The sequence below is a fragment of the Malus domestica genome, chromosome 08 (assembly GCF_042453785.1).
Source record: "Malus domestica chromosome 08, GDT2T_hap1".
NCBI classification, from domain to species: domain Eukaryota; kingdom Viridiplantae; phylum Streptophyta; class Magnoliopsida; order Rosales; family Rosaceae; genus Malus; species Malus domestica.
This window is the reverse complement of record NC_091668.1, coordinates 16,551,951-16,574,513: the sequence shown is the minus strand read 5'-3', so window position 1 is coordinate 16,574,513 and position 22,563 is coordinate 16,551,951. Positions and strand designations below refer to the sequence as shown.

Below are 22,563 nucleotides of genomic sequence, written 5' to 3'. Positions count from 1 at the left end.
AACAATGTGGTTCAAATTCGCCTTTAACGAGAATCAAACCTAAGACCTCTCACTTGCAAGTGAAGAGGAATACCACCAGACCATAGCACTAGGTGGCTACTTAATTCTGGTGTTGTTGATGAAGTACCTCAACTTATGCTTATTGATCAGTCCCAATGGCCTTCTTACTATTGTAAGAGGGCAACAGCCTTGCAACCATTGAAATACAAAGGCAATAAGCAGCTCGATTACCGCTTGACGGAAAGCAAGCATTGTTGTAATACAAAAATTTTAAAAATTATGTGTAAACACATCCAGGCCCGCACAAGAGATATAGTTTGCCATCAAACCCTCAATCTTCAAAACTTGCACAAATGCCTGCTGAATAATTGCCATTACCGCCTTTGCTGAAACTTTCAGCAAACAAGGTTTACCTGAAACCACCACTCGAACAAGCAATTGGTCTGCTACCCCCAGTGGTCCGAATATATATTTCGTTATACGGCATTTAGCAAGAAGCCTTCGAGTTAGCAAGTGGTTTGACAATATAGATGGGGGACTGCACTAGTATTTCAATTCAAGACAGGCTGCTTCGGGTTCGTACTCTATCTATAAGCATTTGCCGGCCTGACAAATCTTCCTCGTAACCAACAACCTGCGTTGTAAAATTTGAGCACGAGGATGTAAAATTGGAAGGAATTTGGCTAGAGCCATAGACGTTTTTTTCACCGAAATTGACAAAATTATGTTTCCTAAATCCTAATGTTAATATACTAATAACAAAAAATTATAATAACAACTTGATAGGCATCAGATAAGCATTCAGATTTAGATAGAGCAATGCAGTTGAGTATCAGCTGAACCTGAGACTCGGTCTGTGTTTCGCTAAAACCATCGTAAAAGCCAGCCTTCTGTTCTCCGGAAGGATTGTGCATGTCATCTTTTTTCCCAGCACTGAAAAAGAAAATAAGTTCAATATCAGAGTCAAATGAGAACAGAAACAAAATGGAGAACCATCATCTTTTGAAGCAGGATCAGCAAATTCTTTATACAGAAGCCTAGTAGCAAAGGAATTCTTTTAACGGAATTTTCGCACGACATGATTGCCTTGTTTTTACACCAAAAGGAATCTATGTCACACCAAAACCATGCGACGAGTCTCCCGACAATTTGGTCAATCATAGATCAGGGATGGAATCATACATTGAAATCCACATACATGAAATCAAACTCATATTTCTGATTCATAAAGCATAAGAAAGATACCGTATACTAACATTCAACCAATATCAAGACAAAAATAAAAAAGTAAATCATATACATGCTTAATGTTAACAATCCCTAATAATATCCTAAGGGCAAGGGAAAGCTCATCATCCGTTCACAAAAGTAAAGAAAACATTTAGTTTCATTAAACAAACACATGCAATGATTCACTGGAACTTTGGTGTGAAAGGAAATATATGAAATAAGTTATACGAGTAAAAAGATATAATGTCACCTGTTTAACCAGTTAGATCTCGATAATCCAATGACGGAGTGAGAATCCGAGCGCTCTTCACGAAGAATTGAACAATCCGGTGAAAAAATCTGTTTAACAATCAAGCAATGTAGTCATACAAAAGTTGATAGTGAAACAATGAAATTTAGTGTCTAAGGGTAAAAGGATACATTGCCATCGCACAAACTTCTCCCTGGCGATTGCTGATCATGAATCTACAGAGAAAAACAGATAAAACTTACAAAACAGATAAACTTGAAAGGCAACCTAAAGATTGTAAGATATCCAACATATTTACCTTACTTGTCTGCTCCAGTAAGTCCTCAATAGCAGAAGCTACATCAGGAACAACTGAAGAAACTTCACCTGGAACTTTCTTGCTGACTCCAGTGGTACAGACAGGAATACTTAAATGCACCCCAGAAGAGTCTACTTTTGAAACCCTTGCCTTCTTATTGGAAAAGCTTGATTCTTTGGCCTCTTCTCTGAGGCTGTCATTTCTATTGCCAATAAATTCAGCAGATGAGTTTCTCGGGTCTTGTAACTGACTTGGACACTCAGACGAATTGCCTCCAAATATTGTTTGAAAAGCTTGTGTAGGATACTGACTTGTGGTGCACAGCCCTGCCTCCCGATCTTCAGCAGTGACTTCTTTTGGACAAAATTGGTCAAGAGCAACGACTTTATTCTGCCAAACAGTGAGGAGTTAAGCATAAATGGTCTAAATAAATTCCCACATGCAAGTAGGCTTTTTATGCAAATGTGTGCAAACTCACTGTCAAACGATGATAACAAAGGCATACCTGCTTCACACATTCATATATCCAGTCGGACGTAATTGTATGTATACCATATTTAAGAGCAGCCTCATACTTTGGTCCATTGGTAAACTTGCACAGCAAATGGGTAACCTTCCTCGTAAACTTTTCCACCAATTTAGCTCCAAGTGTATAACATAAATTTCTTAGTAAAACTCTATCTTTCTCATTATATTGAGAAACACAAAACCGGAAGTTTTCATATCCAGGCAAAGGAATCAGGCAGGGAAGTGGAGCATATAGAATGTGACTAGTAACATCCACCAAGCATCCGTCCTTCAAAATTGTTTTAATCTCATCAGCATTTGGAATGAGCAGAGTACATATTTATTTTAATGGGAATTCAATAAGTCAGGAGCTAATCAAATGATGACATACAGATATAAAAGGCAATAATAAACGACAATAAAAGAAACAAATGTGAGAACAGTAAAACTAATTCAACTTTATGCATCTAGGTCTTGGAATATATGGTGAGGTGTGGGTGAGATATACAGAGGTCTTAGTTTAAAATCATACCCATCATATAAAAATATAACATAATATATAACAACAAAATCTGCTTTAACAAATGAGTTTTAAAGTGTTTCCAAAGATAATACGAGGACTGAGGAAAACATAATAGTGATGAGAAAATTATTTAAATAATATAAAAAAGGATACATCTCTCAGTCTCCATTAAGTGATCCTTTTGTTTATTTCATACAGAAAGTGGAGAGTAAAGAAAGACCAATGATGGGTCCAAATTTTGTGAAACACTTTTAAGTCATGTTGGCATTCCATATCAGAAATCCAATCTAAGTTCCCTCTCCCTTAAAATCATCACGCTTGTGAGATGAAGATTTTTGCAGCCTCAAAGAAAGTAGGCTTTACCTCACACCACCCACAACTCAATATTCTTGTTTTCTCAGTTAAAACTCAATATTCTGATCTTAAGAGAGAGAAGAAAAGAAATAACAGTTTCTATTTTCTTCTCTCCTCTCCATCAAGTGGAAACACAATACCAGGTTGAAGATACATGCATATAATTTTTTACGACGTATTCAGATATGCATGCATAAATGTCAAGTCATGTCACAGCATGTGGAAGAATTAGTTATCCAAACATGTGTCAGCATATAGTAATGGAACAGAAGGAAAGGCCTCGTAGACATTGATCGAGACAATGCATTTATGAATTACAGAATATACCTCCAAACACGACCTGATCCAGTGACTTGATACATATGTACTTTCAGTAGCATCCAGGGATATAGGTCTCACACCATGACATTCAATAGTGAAGTGCACTTTCTGTTTTATATGGCCATCAACTAACTCTCCTCCCCCTTGAATTACCCATTCAATGATTTGACCTCTCTGGCAGTTAAAATAAAAAATATTACACATAACAACAAAATGAAATCAAATGTTAAAGTTATGAGGACTGCTAGTAAAATCTGCATTTAAAGAAATTACCTTATCTTCAGGAAAGGAATTTGAAAAGCAAAATATTCTCCCCTTAAAGACAGATGATGGCTTGCCGTTCTGAACATTGAAATCATGTTGCACCTTCTGTAGACCATTTGTTTTATCATTTAATTGAACCTTACTTTTGCCATTTAGGACAGTTAGCTTACTTCGTTTGGATAGTCCAACAGCTGCTTCCATGGATCCGTCACCTTTCATGTTAATTTCTGGTTTCTCTTCTCTGTTCTTCTCCAACATTCCCATTCCAGTTGCAGCACTTGTGTTCCTTTGTAATTGATCAGCAGGCATGCTTAGATGAGCCATCAAGATTCCACCTTTAACCTTGTTAGTCATACTTGTTAGTGCTCCTGGTAAAAAAGGGAGGATCAAAGTCAATAACAAAGTCTGCTCAGGAACTGGATAAACAAAATTACATATATATCTGAAAGATACGAAGACAGATAAAGCTACAATTTCAATCCAACAACATAAAAATTTGCATGTGCTTGGGAACAAATATAGAACTAATTAACAAAAATGCATGTTTAACTTATTAAAAACCTTCAGGAAGAAGTAGATCGTGGGCGATGTGCCTTTGGAGAACAGGGATCTCTTTTTTCTCACGATCACAATCTTCAAGCCAGGCAGTTCTAACAACATGAATGACCCCTAAAGCTGCAAGACCCCTTACCTCTTTCTTTTCGCTGTGAAATTATAAAAGAAAGTCAGATATTCAAACAACAAAGCAATAATTATGTCTTTACCATCCGAAAAGAACAACTTACATTTCTGAAGGAGTACCAACTACTATGTGCGTCAATTTATCATTGAACGACATATATCGGGAGCCCCCACCTCTGCGAACCATATTAACCAGTCTACGCAATTCGGAAGCTTCAAAGCCAATAAGAGATATTCTACATTCTGACAAGTACAGGTCATCACCTTCAGACTGAGAATCATCGGCAACACAACCATCAAGGTTCACTTCACTTTTGGACTCCAAGGGATCAAAGGTAGGTGCCTTACTATCCTCATTTTTCACAACAAAAGGAGCATAAGAAAATATAGTGGTCATCTTTTGTGAGACAGTAGCTTCTAAATCAGAATCCACAGTTCCAGAACAAGGGGCAGCTGTCAAGTTTGAATCTGCAACCACCGATGGTGGCACAAATTGCAAGTTCCCACTAGCACTGCTTTGGCTATTCTGCAAAGTAAAGCAACCCCTTACACTTTTATTTGAAGATATAGAACCACCTTGAACAGGATAGGACTCCTCATGAAGACAAGCTATTCATCCAAAAAAAGGGGAAGATAGTGAGAGAGATGATTGCAAGGGCTGACATGTAGCATAAAAACCCAAGAGATGGAAGAGAATATAAAGTAAAATCCCATAAATTCAAAGATTGCCATAAGCTGTTGTGAATCCTTACCTCTTTTAGAAATAGATTGATCAAACCATGTTTGAGTTACAATCTGAATGTGGCCCCATCTTCGTGCAACCTTGTATTTGTCACCTTCTGGAGCTTACAAATAGTCAAGAAAACCGACACATAGAATTGAATAACATGCAATCTCGAAACTCAGTGCTGATTGATGATGCAGGATTAGAAGGAAGATATTCGTGAATGCACTTCAAGCAAAAAGAACACACGCAAATAACTGACCACTAACCCGAACAGAGATTGAAAAATAACAGTCAAAACAAAGTGTTCATGCAACCTAATTGTTTTCACATCAAGGAAGCGAAAGAAAAAGCAACAATGCATGCAAAAATAATGCATTTACTCATAAAATCAAATTAATTTACAAAGAGAACTTAGGATTGTGTAGAATATGTTTCTCATAATCCTCTCTTTATGAAAATCAATCAAGTAATTAAGAATTGCTGAATAATTTGAGGTTGCAGAAAATTAGAAAAGGTGTTGTACACTATAAGAAGTCGAAGGTGGGGTTGAAGTAGTGATTCAGAAAAAAAATGCAGCTACGAATAAAACTAAATCTGGGTTTATAGCATATTGAAGATAAAATACCAAACATAATATTTGAAGGTTTGCTTCATAAAGTTGAGACTTGTACTTCTATATATGAGGATATGAAGAAATAAAATAACACATACAATGCAAAACAGTTGTCTTCATCTTCGAACCCCAAAAGGATATATCAGAAATTAAATGCGTGCACTTCTTTGTTAGTTCAGCAGAATATTTTCCACCATTTTCTATGATAAGCTTTTCAATCTTCTTTCGCTCATCTGAAGAGAAAAGCACATTTAGCAACACATTTAAGAATAACAAAAATATACATAATTCTCACACAGAAAATAGGTAGCTACTTGAGAACCTGCTGGAATTCTGGTTACAGAGATTGTCAGCCCAGAAAAAGGAAGAACCCTAAATGAATCTTGAGACACAGTGCGATGCTCTTTCCAGCACTGATATAACCAATTAACCGTGACAATTGGCTTCTTCAAAGTATTTAAAGCCCACTGCATAAAGAGTAACAACTCAGTAACTACATCTTTTACCATAAAATATCTGCTATAATCCCTTTTCCCAAAATACCTTCTCAGATAGTGTCTGATTTATTGTCAGACCCCAAATATAAAAATCCTTCTTCTTTAAAGCGATAACCCCATCATTGAGTTCCATTTAGAATTTACAAACATAGTCAAATTATATGAAATTGCACATGAGAGTTTGTAAATAAGTTTTTCAAGTTTTGTTATTAACTGACATGTATAGAAATTTCAAATTCCAATACCTTGATGGAGAAATGAATCAAATTGTATGAAACCTTGAAGAAACAGAAAAGTTAAGTTACTAACCTTGTATTTTCCAGCCAATACATTCTTCACAATGACAAAGTTAACATCCGATGATGTTTGCGTTTGCAAAACTCCCCCCATTGCTGTTACTAACTTCTCTATCTTAATCTGCAACACAATGATAAGCAATGGAATACCAATGATGAGAGAGAGGGGGTTGCTACGCTGCTTGTAAATGTAATAGATAGGAGTGGAGATGAACAAAATTGAATATAAGAATGCATGTTTCTAAATAGTAACAGTAGAAGACAATTGAAAAACATGGATAATAAACTTTATCAAATGGAAGTAACAAAGATTGAAAGATTTTTCCACTGAACTCAGAAAGAACAATCAAGAAAAACTCAAATAAGTGATATTCAGAGATAGATGACAGATGTTTGCTCCCATTGTAATACTTAGTAAGCTACTGTTAGAATTTTGTTCCAATTTGAAACATTACGCACACAAGCTGCAGGCACAATACCTTTTCATCCCCCTGAAAACCCGACGCAAGTACTTTGGAACCATCCATTGCAAGGCAACAAGTAAACCCTTGTTTAGGCAGAGCCCTATGCTCACTCGCACAAGCAAACACGCATTGAGGACCTGCTCAACATCGGAAACACATATCCAAGTCATCACCACTTCCCAAGAAAGGAATTGAATTAGAAATTCAAAAGAACAACCATTCATCCCACATCAAAAACTTCTTAAGTTCGCATGGTTTACAATTTAACAGATACCCAATTGTGCCTTGACTTAATGGTTCAATTGGGTAAGGCCATTAGCCATCTGTAGTCTACTTAATTAACTACAGAACTGTATTACAAAAAATTTAAACAGAAAAAGGGAAACATTTCGTGCAGACTTGCTTTGTATATCACTAAGAAACATTCTGTAATTAGATAACCATTATCTTCTCTATCATATCAACAATCAAGACTCAATTCCTCAGTTCACTTCACTAAAAAAAACAAAATTATAAACCCTGATTCCTAATTCACATAATCGAAAAGCAAATACTGAATCCGAATTCGCACAACAAAGCATACCTAGCAAATTGCAACCTTTGGCTCTAAGATCCTCAAACTTCACCTGAAAATCGAGAAAAAAAAAATCAGAAACCAGAAGTTGAACGAAGCGAATATAAAAAAAGCTGAGATTTGAGGGGAGTTGAGACGACACAAACGTGATCGGAGGACTCGATGACGTGGTAGTCGTTGGGGGCGGTGCGAGAAGGGTCGCAGCAGAGGAAGACATTGGCGCCGTTGTGCTTAAGCGCGTCGTGAAGAGCGTCGAACATCTCGGGCGGGACCAGGTTCCGCGACATGAAGACGTTGGCCCCCTGAAACGCCGCCGTTTTCCGCATCTTGGGGGATGCCGGAGATGTCAAAGATGGAGCTCTGGAGAGAGAGAGAGAGAGAGAGCTGAGTGGAATCAGTGAATTAGGTTTTTCAGTTTTGGAGAGCTCCGCCGTGAGGCTTTGAATTTGGGGATAAAGAGAGAAGGAAAAAAAAAAAAAAAAAAGAGGGAAAGAGAAATTTAAAAGGCGGGAATTGCCTAGTGCAGACGTCGCCGTTACCGTTGGGTAGTACGGATTGCAATCGCCTTTTCTCCCTCTTTTTCAGGCAATTTGACAAAATGGTTATTTTCAAATTTCAATTCCTGAAATTATCGGTTTCTTAGTATGTCGAGCATATTTTATTGTTGTGCCGTTAATATTTGATTTATATGCCTATAATATTTAGTTTTGGTTAGTTCGATAATTAGAATTTTGTTGTAGAAATTAGTGGGTGAATGCCCACTCAAAGGAATGTAGATCTTAGAATAGTGAATTACTAGTGGACGTATGATATTGTCAAAAGAAGCAATGATTCTCTCATTTGTATATCACGGGAATTGCTCTATAAATAGAGCACTCCGTATGCTATTGAGATGTACACTACGAAAACACTACGAAAGAAAGCAAGATAAATAATATCAGTATCTCTCACATCCTCTACACTACTTTTGTGTTATAGCTACTAAACTTATAGTGTGATATTTTGCACCTGCTTCACTCATATCCTTAAAAAGGTTATCTCTCTAACTTTTGCCTATTTATAACACGTTATTTGCACGACTCTCTAACCTTAAATAGTTCACATCTCCCTTCACCGAAAAAAAAAAAATGCTTCCTTTAAGGTTTTTCCTATTTTTCTTCTTCTTCTGCTTCATCTGCGTGATGCATCCTCGTGATGAACTACTAGCACCATGCCTGCTTCTCGTTCTAAATTTAACAGTTACTTATATCTTTGATTTCTTGTTTGGTGCAATTCATGGTTTCTAACCAAGTGTTTATTTATGTTAATTTTACTGTAATCAAAGATGGTGTGGTACAATCGCCCATCTTGAACTGCAAATTTAATTTTCACTACAATCAAAGATGGTGTGGTATCATCGCCTATCTTGGATTGTAGATCTAATTTTACTGCAAATTTTAGGTGGAGTGGTATAATCACCCACCCTACCCAGCATATTTAAATTTGTCTGCTGTTTAATTTCATTGCAATTTTAGGTGATGCGGTATAATCGTCCACCCTGCTCTGCGTATTTAAATTTTCCTGTTGTTTAAGTGGTGCGGAATAATCACCCATCTTATACTTGTTTCGATGAGAATAGTGTGGTACAATCGCCCTTCTTATTAATCATGAAAATCTCGAGCCTAAAATTTAGAGTGCTTATCATTTTTTGGCCCGAAGATCAAAATGAAAAATTTGTAAAAACCAGGAGTTCTAACACTATATTCTTCCAGGAATACATATTATTGCAAGTTCTTACACATCTCATTTTTCTTTCAAAAAAGAAAATGGCGAACTTGGCAAAGCTTGATTTTGCTGCCCTGGACATTACTGGGAAGAATTACCTTACCTAGGTACTGGATACCAAGATCCATCTGGAAGCAGGGAATCTTGGAGATACCATTAGGGAAGAGAACATCTCATCCTCTCAAGATCAGGTGAAGGCCCAATCTTTATTCATCGTCATCTTGATGAGGGACTAAAGAGTGAATACTTAACAGTTGAAGATCTGTTATCTCTCTAGAAGGCCTTGAAAAACAGATACAATCACCAAACAACGGTGATTTTTCCAAGAGCTCGCTATAAGTGAACTCACCTAAGGATCCAGGATTTCAAGTCAATGTCTGAGTACAATTCTGCGTTGTTCAGAATTACCTCTCAGATGAAGCTTTGTGGGGATACTATTACTGAGGAAGATATGCTGGAAAAGACTTTCAGCACGTTTCATGCCTCTAACGTGCTCCTGCAGCAGCAGTATAGAGCGCGAGGCTTCACTGAATACAACCAGCTGATATATGTGCTCTTGGTAGTTGAACACAACAATGAGCTACTGATGAAAAATCATCAGTCTCCACCTACTGGATTTTCACCATTCCTAGAAGTGAATGCTGCTTCCCTCGAAGTGAACGCCACATCCTTTGGTGGCGATAATCATAAACAAAGACGTGGCCACAAGCGAGGTCGGTGGAACAGGAAAGGCAAGAACCATGGTGGTCAGTCTCACAACCAGGTTCCAAGTAAAAATTCAGGCCCAAGCTTTAAAAATGGAAATCGCCACAAAAGTAAAGCTCGTAAGAACAATACTCCTAGAAACTTTTATGGAGCCTGCTATAGGTGTGGTGGCGATGGGCACTAGGCGCATACCTGTCGTACCCCAAAACATTTGGTGGATCTATACCAAGCCCCCCTCAAAGAGAAGGGTGTCGAGACTAATTTCCTCGACCAGGCTAGACCAATGGATATACTTGATCCAGTGTGCGACTTATCAGGACAGTTGAACACAACCCACCTAGATGTCTCAGACTTCATTATGGAAATGGGGAATGAAGTGTATCGGTCCAACTGAATCATTTATGTTTGATGTACTTTTATTATTCTGAACTTCTAGTACTAGTATTTTAATTCAATAAAAGTGGTATTTAAATTTCCTGTTATAAGTTGTTTTTAACCGTGATCCACTTTACTCAAAAAGCATGGATAAAAACTATGGTTATTCTCAGAACATGAGAAATGGCAAAGATATTTGTCTTACAGACAGCGCAACCACACATACAATACTTCGTGATCGAAAGTATTTCTTAAGCTTAATGCTTACTAGAGTAAGGGTAACAATAATATCAGGCCAATCAGATGTAATTGAAGGCTCAGGGAAAGCTCAAATTATGTTACCAAATGGAACAATATTATCCATACAGAATGCACTGTATAATACTCGATCTACTCGAAATTTGTTGAGTTTCAAAGACATACGTTTAAATGGATACCACATTGAAACGAAAAGTGCAGAAAATATGGAGTATCTATGCATTACCTCCAATGATACCCAGAAGCGTATATTGGAGAAGTTGCGTGGTTTGTCGAGTGGATTGTATTATACATACATAAGGACAATTGAATCATATACTGTCATGAACCAGAAGTTCATTGATTCAAAAGTTTACATGCTTTGGCATGACTGTCTGGGTCATCCAGGATCCACCATGATGCATAGGATCATTACCAATTCTAATGGACATCCATTATTGAGCAGAGACATTGCTATCTCAAATGATAACCCTTGCAAAGCTTGTTCTCAAGGGAAGTTGGTAATTAGACCATCACAACTAAAGGTTGATGTTGAATCCCCATCATTTTTGCAAAGAATTCAAAGGGATATTTGTGGACCTATTCAACCATCTTGTGGACCATTTCGATATTTTGTGGTTTTGGTTGATGCATCTACCAGATGGTTACATGTTTGTCTATTGTCTACTCGAAATGTAGCTTTTGCTAGACTTCTTACTCAGATAATTAAGTTACGAACACAATTCCTAGATTATCCCATTAAGTCAATCTGACTAGATAACGATGGTTAATTTACATCTTAAACCTTTAATGATTATTGCATGACATTAGGCATTGATGTTGAACACCATGTTCCTCATGTCCATACTCAAAATGGTTTAGTAGAATCATTGATCAAGCGGCTTCAGTTAATATCTCACACTTTGCTCATGAAAACAAAATTGCCAGTTTCTACATGGAGACATGCCATCTTACATGCTGCATCATTAGTTCGATTGAGACCTATAGCCAACCACCAATACTCCTCAGTACAACTCGTGTTTGGGCATCAGCCAAACATTTTACATTTACGAGTTTTTGGTTGTGTTGTTTTTGTGCCTATTGTACCGCCACAACGCACTAAAATGGGACCTCAGCATAGACTGGGAATCTATGTGGGTTTTGATTCACCATCTATCATTGGATATTTGGAACCCCTGACAGGTGATATGTTTACAACTCGTTTTGCTGATTGTCACTTTGATGAGACAGTCTTCCCATTATTAAGGGGAGAAAAGACTGTTCCAGAAGAATGGCAAGAGCTGACATAGGTTGTACCCACCTTGTCTCATTTTGATCCACGTAGAACTCAATGTGAAAATGAAGTGAAAAGGATCGTTCATCTTTAAAGTATTGCCAATCAAATGCCAGATGCATTTAATAATGCTATGAAAGTGACAAAATCACATATATCAACTGTAAATGCACCTGCAAGAATTGATGTCCCTGTTGAACAAAATAAAGTGGCAGCGAATGATTAATCTGGTGCATGCCTGAAGCGTGGTAGACCCCCAAGTTCAAAAGATTCAGCCCCTCGAAAGAGAAAGACAAGGGCACAGCTGAATCCAAATGAAATCATTCAAGAAGATAGAATGAATGACAAATCCACAGTTCATGATTTTGGACTTCCAGAAAAAGAAAATGTCCTTGATGAGACACATGTCCCTGAAGAGACAGCAGTACATGAAAGCAAAGAAATCTCCATAAATCATGCATGTACTAATTCATTATGGGATCAGAATGAAATAATCATCGATGATATGTTTGCTGAAGGAAATTATGTGAAAAACATGTTCATTTAAGCAACATCTATAGCATGCAATTAACAATTAAAAGGCGGAATCATGCTTGTATGCACTTAAAAACAAAACATTAACCATGAAATTCAAAGCCTAGTAGATTGGTGAACCTTGACTCAACTTAAAACAACATTTGTTAGTTGAGAAATTATACCTTTGTAGATTCCTCTTTGCATAAGCAAAGGCTAATCACCCAAAGAGAGGGCCTTCATTCCTTGCATCTTAGATCTATGGATTTGGATGGATGAAATGGTTCTCCAAGTTCCCAAAATTGAGAACCTCTAAGTCTCTTCACCAAGGTTAGATTGGAGAAGAAATGAGTGACCTTGGAGTAGTCGGATTGCTAGCTAAACCCTCCAAGGAGGCCGGCCACTTTAGAGAGAAATGAGAGATTATGTTCTCATCCTTTCCCCAAAAGAAAAACCCCCTAAATGAATTTTGGCTATAAAGTCATATTTATACCTTAATTCATTGGAGTGGCAAACTTGTAAATAAGTCCAAAACTCACTCCATCTCTAAATGGCCGGCCTTAGGGTATTATTGGGCTAATTGGGCCTTTGTGAATCATTATTCATTAAGTTGTCATACAACTTAAGGTTAATGGGCTTGACGTTCGAAGCCCATTGGGCCTTAAGGTCCAAAACTATCACGAGGTCTTTAACGAACTTATTCGTTTGATTAATTAACATATTAATTAATCCTTGCCATAAATAATTAAACCATTTAATTATTCTTACTTATCTCCATTGTTTCTTCAATCTCCACCTTACACGGTGTACGATCCATTAGGTTCCTTTTAGTGAGGCAGTGGGCGATTAAAACCATTTCAAACCGATTATGAATTGAAACTAACTTTCAATTCTCCCTTTAGTGATTATACATGTTTAGGGCTTCCACAAACCATGAGTGACACCTAGCAGCATATCATGGTTACCCAAGCTAATCAGAAGAGGTAGAGAACCTATTCAGTTTAGGATTACAAATGCAATACGGTCTTTCTCTAATACAATACTCTTGACCACATTGTTTGGTTTGATAGTTTATTCATGTCTACTATCCAATGTGATTCGTGTGCTTATATGATTACCTTGAATGTGATTTGGAACGACTTCCTAAATCTCATTCATACTCTGGCCAGAGATTCTTAATCATATCATAGAGTATTCTCCCCCAAACGGTTTGAAGGTTAGAGATCCCTTGTTGCGCATTCACTTGCCTCCATGGCTAAGTGGCTTAACCCCGACGATGCCGTGGACACCTGCGGATGGGGTGACTTTGACATAATCAAAGATCAAGTACCTAACCACAAGACAACTATGATGCCTCAGGTCAAAGGACTACTTTGCATTATCCCCACCATGAGTTCTCATGTGACATGAGTATGAAAACTCCTCGTTGATTGTGTTCAGTGGACTCATTCTTTATTGAGCACCTACATGCTTGTCTTGGTGTCAATCACACCAATGACTCAAGACTAGTCACTCTCCCTAAGAGAAGACATAGCATGTACTGACCTTAACGAACTGCCAATGCCCAATTGGCAATCTTATGATCAGGAACGTTTAGGATATGTATACGAAAGAGAATGGTCTCATTAATCTAACTTGTTTAAATTACATTCTCCTAATTACATATTCCTTGGACTTATCGTTTAAGCATATAACATTTATATAAGACGGCTTAAAACAATAATCTTTGCCCTTGACATTAAACTAGATTAGTTTAACATGTGAAATGTCCGTAAAGTATCATCATATGATTGGTTTTAGGGCACATTTCCAACATTTGCATTCGTTGCCACTGAAATCATATTAAGTGATGATATTGAGCCCCGCTCCGTTGATGAATGCAAACAGAGACAAGATTGGCCTAAGTGGAAAGATGCAATCCAGGCAGAATTAAATTCCTTGGAAAGGCGAAATGTTTTTGGACCGGCAGTCCAAACACCGCCTGATGTAAATCCCATGGGTTACAAATGGGTATTCACAAAAAAAACGCAATGAGAAAAACGAGATTGCAAGATACAAAGCACGACTCGTTGCACAAGGCTTTTCACAAAGACCTAGAATTGATTATGAGGAGACATATTCTCCTGTAATGGACGCAATTACGTTCCGTTACTTAATAAGTTTAGTGGTTTCAGAAAAGCTTGACATGCGACTTATGGATGTCATCACTGCGTATCTATATGGAAAATTAGATACTGACATATACATGAAGGTCCCAGAAGGACTTAAGTTGCCTGAAACAACTAACAAACCACAAGGTATGCTCTCGATCAAATTAAGGTGATCATTGTATGGGCTGAAACAATCTAGACGAATGTGGTATAATTGTCTTAGTGAATATTTGATCAAAGAAGGATATATCAACAATGTCATTTGCCCTTGTGTGTTCATTAAGAAATCCAATTATGGATTTGCTATAGTGGCAGTATATGTTGATGATATGAACCTAGTTGGAACTCCTAAAGAGCTCAATAAAACTGTTGAATATCTGAAAAGCGAATTCGAAATGAAAGACCTTGGGAAAACAAAATATTGTCTCAGCCTGCAGATCGAGCACTGTGTTAATGGAATTTTGGTCCACCAATCAGCTTACATTGAAAAAATTCTGAAGCGATTTGGCATGGACAAGGCTTATCCACTCTGCATACCAATGGTCATTCATTCTTTAGACATTAAGAAAGATCCATTCAATCCAAAAGAAGATGATGAAACAGCCATTGGTCCATAAGTACCATATATGAGCGCAATAGGTGCTTTATTGTATTTAGCACAATGCACTAGACCAGATATAGCTTTTTCAGTTAATTTGTTAGCAAGATATAGCTCTGCTCCAACAATTAGTCATTAGAAAAGAGTCAAAGATGTTTTGCGATACCTTCGTGGGACAGCAGACATGGGTCTCTTATACTTAGAGAAATCCACAAATGACCAAATCCTTGCTGGATATGCAGATGCTGGTTTCCTCTCTGATATGCATAAAGCTCGCTCACAAACTGGATATGTGTTCAAGAATGGAGTTACAGCAATCTCATGGCGCTCAACAAAGCAAACATTAGTTGCTACATCTTCAAATCACTTCGAAATACTTTTTTTACATGAAGTAAGTCATGAATGGTTAAGATCAATGATCCATCATATCCGGAATTCATGTGGTCTACCTTCGAAGATAGACAATCTAATTGTCATCCATGAAGATAATGCAGCCTGTGTTGCCCAAATGAAGGAAGGATTCATTAAAAGCGATAAGACTAAACACATATCTCCAAAACTTTTCAATGCATATGAACTTGAGAAGGCTAAAGTTATTGAAGTCAGACAAATCCGTTCCAATGAAAATCTGGCAGACCTGATCACCAAGTCTCTACCAAAGTGCACATTTCAAAAGTTAGTGCAGAGTATCGGATTACGTCGACTTACCAATCAACTAAATTTGAAGAATGCGGAATCAGGGGGAGATAAATATCAGGGGGAGCATCCATGATACATGCTTGTTGTACTCTTTTTCCTTCGACTAGGATTTTTCCCAGTGGGTTTTTCCTATCAAGGTTTTAACGAGGCAACATAAGCATACTTAACACTATATCAACAATCCAGGTAAAGTTGTACTCTTTTTCCTTCGCTTTGGTTTTTTCCCACTGGATTTTTCCGAGCAAGGTTTTAACGAGGCAACTGATGTTGATATGTGGGCATCCAAGGGGAAGTGTTGTAGAAATTAGTGGTGAATACCCACTCAAAGGAATGAAGACCTTAGAATAGTGAATTAGTAGTGGAGGTATGATATTGTCAAAAGAAGCAATGATTCTCTCATTTGTATATCACGGAAGTTGCTCTATAAATAGAGCACTCCGTATGCTATTGAGATGTACATTACGAAAACACTGCAAAAGAAAGCAAGAGAAATAATATCAGTATCTCTCACCTCCTCTACAATACTTTTGTGTTATAGCTACTAAACTTATAATGTGATATTTTGCACCTGCTTCGCTCATGTCCTTAGAAAGGTTATCTCTCTAACTTTTGCCTATTTATAACAAATTTAATTTGTATGTTGTTAACATTTAATTTTGCATTAGTCAATTTTCAATTTTTTTTTTCTCTTTTTGGTACACTAGTGAGCCTATAGGCACAAGGCCCAACCTAAAAAGGGACATTTCTAAGGCGTATAGACCTTTCATGCGAACAGAATCCAATAATTGTGAGCTGACAAGCGCGTGCGTAAAACCGGGTCTTCCAACCTCTCCCCCTTCACTGTTTAACAACACTAGCTCAAATCCTTTAAAAACATAGCCTTTCCTACCTCTTTATTCTCTTGCAGTTGCCATCGACGCATGGCAACATATACAATAAGGCCATTCACAATTGTAAAACTTATAGTTGCCCTCATCAACAATAAATCAAACAACATATAGCATTATTCATCGATACGATAACACACTCAATATCAAAAGTGAAAAAGCTTTCAATAATAGGAGAGAAATTTAGTTTGATACATTACCAAAAAATAGTCATTGGTGCTGGTAATCAACACTGGTCGTACGATGTGAAGCTCGTGTTGATGCTTCCTCAGAAGAAACAGCTGCAAGTGGATGTGTTGTCATAAGGAAATTTTAAATTACACATTCACAACAATACAATCCCAACTCAATACAATCACTCCAAAACAAATATGGTTTAGTTACTTACATTGGTGGATAGCCCGCCTTGCAGCTCAAGGAGTTGCCTCAAAAAATCAGTGTCTCCATCCGTCCTAATATCCAATGGGGCAACCAGACTAACAAAGTAACAAAATCATAAAGGTTCATCATTGTATTCAATTACTCAAAAACTTTCATGCATAAATAAAAACTAAACTTTTAAGAGTAATTTACTCCTTGTCATTCTCCTTCACCATCTTGAAGTGAAAGAAATGTTCCACAGCATCAAGCAAGCACTTTTTGTCTATGGCTTTAAGTAAGGCAATTCTCTGCACAACATCCTCCAATGGCTCACCAACATGGAGTTTGGGCACTTGGTCACATTAAAGATCACCGTAGTATGATATACCACTTTCCTATTCTATTTATGACCTTTCTTCGTCGTTGCCTTTGTGTACCTAACCTTATTTTGGTTCCCAAATGCTCGCCCACAAGTGTGAATATAACCACCTCATCATCGGTATAGGAACCATTGACATCTTCTTTTGCAATCCGGTACTGGTTCTCCAGCCAAAACAAGTAGATTGGCACATACACTTAAGGGATTGTCCCAATCAACAATCCCTCGAACCACCTTCAAGGCCTCTTCCCCCACAACTTTCATAATCTCTTCCCTCACGATCCCTCGGGTTCCTCCCTTTTCCTTCATTTCTTGCTCCTCTTCATTCTCATCCTCACCCTCTGCTTGTTCCTTCCTTTCTTCCACATCATCTTCTTTATCACCATCTTTTTCATCATCATCTTCTACATCTTCATTCTCATGTACAACCTCTTCTTCTTCCTCTACAGGTTTTGTCTTAGCTTCCATCCTTAAATACTCGACCAACTTGGTTAACTCTTCCAACTTCTTAAATGTTGTCGTCTCAGAAATGTCATTCTCATGTGCTAATCACACCACATATACCTTCAACTCCTCTATCTGCATTTTCAACTCATTGACATCATACATGTCAGAGTGAAGTTGTCCAGCATCAAAACATAATCATCATTAGTCCATGTCCAGTATACTTGGTTCCTCTCCACTTCCGTTAGGACAACCTCTCGAATCCTAACAATTTGCAAATTAACACCATTTATCAAAATTACATTTCTCACACATATTCATACTAAAATATTCACAAATATTTACAACATTTAAAAAATTCATAGACAGTGATACCTCTCAGCTCTTAATTATATACAACTTCAGTTGCTTCTTTTTTATCTTCCATCGAAAAAGCTGCGGGGTAGCTACCAAATATTTATTTAACAGTAACGTAATGACTTCTCCGGTTGGGGAATTTTTTCGTACGCCCACACATGTACGTATTGCTCGATTAGTACTCAATCACAGTAGTAAAACCAATAGTAGCAACAAAAGCAACACATATTTCATGAAAAGCATAGGTAAACCCTTTGCAGCCCCACCCAAATTGTTGCCCCATCCATCTTGCTTCCCCTCCCTTCGTTTTCCTCCTCCTCATCTCCCTCACCCTCACCATCAACTCTTTCTCTACCTATCCTAGAAGTAGCGAAAGAGAGGTTGTCTTGAAGTTATTCAAAGAAAATGGCATTCATACAAAATTGTTGAGCCTATCCATATCCTCCATGAGGTGGAGGTAGTCTAGATTCACAACAACATTACTCTTTGCCCCTAACACAACCTCAACAAAGTATACCAAACACAACTTCAACACATCCTTCTTGTTCTTGCATTCTTTAAATGCATTTTCAATCTCCCTGCAAGTCATATATATCTTTTGCTGACTTTCTTGAAGGCGGTCTTGGCTTTACCTCTGTCCTTCTCTCTCTTACCCTTGCTACTCTCTCTTACAAACCCAAATTTCTCAAGAAAATACCCCCTCACAAGCTAATGCCTTATGGCTTAACCTCTACATCATAGGATTTATCACATCGAATCTCAATAATGAGGCAAAAGTCTTTTGTGAACCAATTAAATTCACACTCTATTAAATAGGTTAGTTCCTTTAGGTCTTTGACTTCTTCATTAACGACTCTTCGGAGCGATAACTCGTGCACCAATTGGCCACTGAAGGCCAATTCATCAACATGCTCTAAATGGCCAAAGCAGGATGTTTGTGCCTCATTAAACTTCTCACTCATTACTCCTAGTCAAGGTTCTAAAAGACACTAAGCGCTAGTCAGGTGGTGGGCTGAGGCCTAGCGCCTAGGCGGCTAGGCGGCTAAGTGGGACCTAGGTAGGTGCCTAGGCAGACTATGTGGATTTAAGTAAATCTATTATATTTCGTGTAAATAAGTGTATGTTTATACTTAAAATATATATAATTCAATCATAAACTACAAAATAGAATCACACACACATATATATATATATATATATATATTATGAAGTATTGGAACATAATGAAAACATGGGGAACAAGCATATAATGTACGCTAACTTAAGTATTCAACAAGTCTCTTACAATTTATTGAAAAAAATAAAATGCAAAATAAAAATTATCTATTTTCTGTCTAAGTAAGTCACAACCTAGGCGAGTTTGGGCGGGCTAGGCAAACACCTCAACAGGTCTAGGCACCATTTCTTAATTTTCAAACTCCTACGCATTAATCGGGGCGGTGGTTAGCCGCCTAGGGCTGCATTTTTAGAACAGTGCTCCTAGCACATAAGAGGCTTGGGATAGGTTGTTAATACTTCCCATATACAAATACTCTTCTTTTGTTGCTAGTTGAACCCCATGAGTTGCCAGCTCGTGTACATATAACAATACAAGCATTCAACATAACCAAATTCAACAAAATTTACCCTTACACAACCAAAGTTAACAATATATACCCTTAAACAACCTGTCAACAAGTTTTCATAACTATACATCTACCGTGAACAAAGCATCATGGCTTAAGTAATATCCAGTTAATTCATAAGATTAAAGAATTTTTCATCAAGACAAATCAATCTCAACTCAACATATAACTCAAACAAAACAAAAATGAACGACATAACGCTCATACACATCCTGTTAACAACACTTCATAAACCCACATCCACCCAAATTTCATAAAATTTTCACATATATCCACCAATTTCAAATAATTTCATCAACGAACATGCATTATTAACCTTAAACACTAAATTAATTAATCAAATTTAATGGAAATAGCATTTATTCTAGCGTTTCAAATTTCCAAACTCACCAATTTGAAATTGACTTTGGGGAATGAAGATTTTCATCAACACAAATCAATCTCAACTTAACAATATAACAACAAAACAAAACTGAACGACTTAGCCCCTATACACAACCCGTTAACAACACTTCAAAACCCAACACCGCACCCAAATTTCCCAAAAAATCCACATATGTCCACCAATTTAAACTAATTTCATCAATGAACATGCATAATTAACCTTAAACACTATTTCTAGAGTGGGTGCATTTTTGCTCACCCACATTAACTATGGTGTATGCTCACCACACACCTCTAAGACTGCCATGTGTCCTCTTACTTGATCCTGATTAAAATTTTCATTTATTATTAATATTTTAGGATGCATTTTTTCTCACCCACATTAACTGTGGTGTATGCTCACCAGACACCTCTAAGACAGCCATGTGTCCTCTTACTTGACCATGATTAAAATTTTCATTTATTATTAATATTTTATTATTATAATTATGTAATCATCATTTTAGCATTTACCTTTTAATTTTTAATTAATATTTTTATCTCAACAGTTTCATCCCTATCATCCTCCTTCCTCCCATCCCTCGTTGTCCCTCCGCCACATCAACATTGTTCCACCTTCCCTCAGCCCTAAAACAAAGAGAATAAAAAAAAAACAAAATTGAGGGAAGGTTTGCCCACCAAGCCCCAAATAATGTCGTGGAGGTGGGAGAGAGGCATGATTCGTGGCGGTTCTCGAACACGATGACGGAGGAGATGGTAAGTGGTGTGTGGGCCCACCCACCAGACGATGTGCTATATGTGGAGCCGTCGCTTCCAGGGTCTTTAATTTCCTTCTCTCTATACAACTTGATCATGATGGCTCCAAGCGGAGCCGTCGTTGGTGAAGATGCAATAAACAACAATGGAGAAGAAAGAGGGGACACTGAAAAAAGGGAGCAAGAGAGATGAAGGGTTGGTCGACGCCTAGGGGATAGGCGGTTGCTTTGGTGACTGTTTAGTTTTTAATTTTTGAATTTTTTTTAAAATAAATTACAAAAGTTAACTATAGTTGAGTGGGATGACACATGGCAGCCTAGAAAGTGTAGTGAGAGCATACACTACATTTAGGTACCGTTTGGTACGCAGATGGGACGGAACGGGACGGGACGAGACGGAACAGAACGGGACGGGACGGGACGGAACAGATGATGTAAATATTGAAAAAGAAAAGGAGAAATTTTGTCATAAAATGTTATAAATTTGTGTTCCACGGATGTGGAACGGGTCGTTCCAGGGGGAAGAGGTGGAACGAAAAATCAGTCAAATTTCGTCCCATGGGACAACCCGTTCCACAGTTTTTAGGCGCACCAAACGTGGGACGGAACGGCTCGTCCCGTTCCGTCCCGTCCCGTCCCACGTACCAAACGGTACCTTAATGTGGGTAAGCAAAAATGCACCCTTTCTAGAGCTCCATTTTCCAAACTCACCAAATTTGAAAATGACTTTGGGGAATGAAGTATGACGTCGAGTATTGTGCAAGGACTCTGAACATGACCCAAAGGAAGCAAGGACCACATCTTTTCTGTCATACCGACTGGAAAAATTTGAACCAACTTCGCCTGAGTTTTTAACATGATGTGGGGAGTCCAGTGAGTTTCAAATGTCGAGCAGTTGTTGGGGAGAATGAGAGTTTAAGATGAAAAGAATTAACTATTTTTTTTTTTGGGTCTTATTTTGGATTAAAGACGGGTCATTTATGACTCAGTTTCACTCTAAACTTGTTATAATTGATTTGTCTTCTGCCGTTCAGATAGGGTCTAATGGACTGTGTTAGGTGTGAACTTGGTCTTGGGCCCGAAATGCTAGGACTGTTGGAAACAAAGTAGGGGAGTATTATCCACACACCCCTTTTTACTTATCACATACGCTTTGTTAATTTCTGTCATTTGACCTTTTTTAATTCAATCGATCCGACGATTGCAAATTAAGAGGGTGTGTGGGAAATAAAATAGGATGTGGATAGCACACCCCTTTTAGTGAATGCGTGAAAAGTTGAGAATTAGAATCATTTTCATTTCCATCCAAGGTAGGCAAAGTAAATCCTACAAATGGTTAGCTAATTAAAACGAAAATTACCGATTTGAATTTATATTTACCGAACGATGGGACCAAAGATTGGAAAAAGAAAGAACAGTGGAAAACTAGATTGCAAAA

The 22,563-nt window shown here is 37.6% G+C and overlaps 2 protein-coding genes across 2 annotated transcripts; one reads left to right on the top strand and one right to left on the bottom strand.

Moving 5' to 3' along the window:
• Positions 1-204: 204 nt before the first annotated feature.
• LOC103421688 (uncharacterized) lies at positions 205-8,079 on the bottom strand. Its single transcript, XM_070827049.1, has 17 exons — positions 7,746-8,079; positions 7,609-7,651; positions 7,041-7,162; positions 6,575-6,682; positions 6,091-6,235; positions 5,910-6,001; positions 5,181-5,274; positions 4,533-5,037; positions 4,309-4,451; positions 3,757-4,115; positions 3,490-3,657; positions 2,284-2,574; positions 1,779-2,168; positions 1,651-1,695; positions 1,481-1,569; positions 843-933; positions 205-634 (listed from the first exon to the last, which is right to left on the bottom strand). The coding sequence occupies exons 1-17, from the start codon at positions 7,923-7,925 to the stop codon at positions 557-559; spliced, it is 2,943 nt and encodes a 980-aa protein (XP_070683150.1). The 5' UTR covers positions 7,926-8,079; the 3' UTR covers positions 205-556.
• A 1,657-nt stretch (positions 8,080-9,736) lies between these two features.
• Positions 9,737-10,252, top strand: LOC139198061 (uncharacterized). Its single transcript, XM_070826315.1, has one exon. It carries the CDS (start codon positions 9,737-9,739, stop codon positions 10,250-10,252), a length of 516 nt encoding a protein of 171 aa, XP_070682416.1.
• The last annotated feature ends 12,311 nt before the right edge of the window (positions 10,253-22,563 follow it).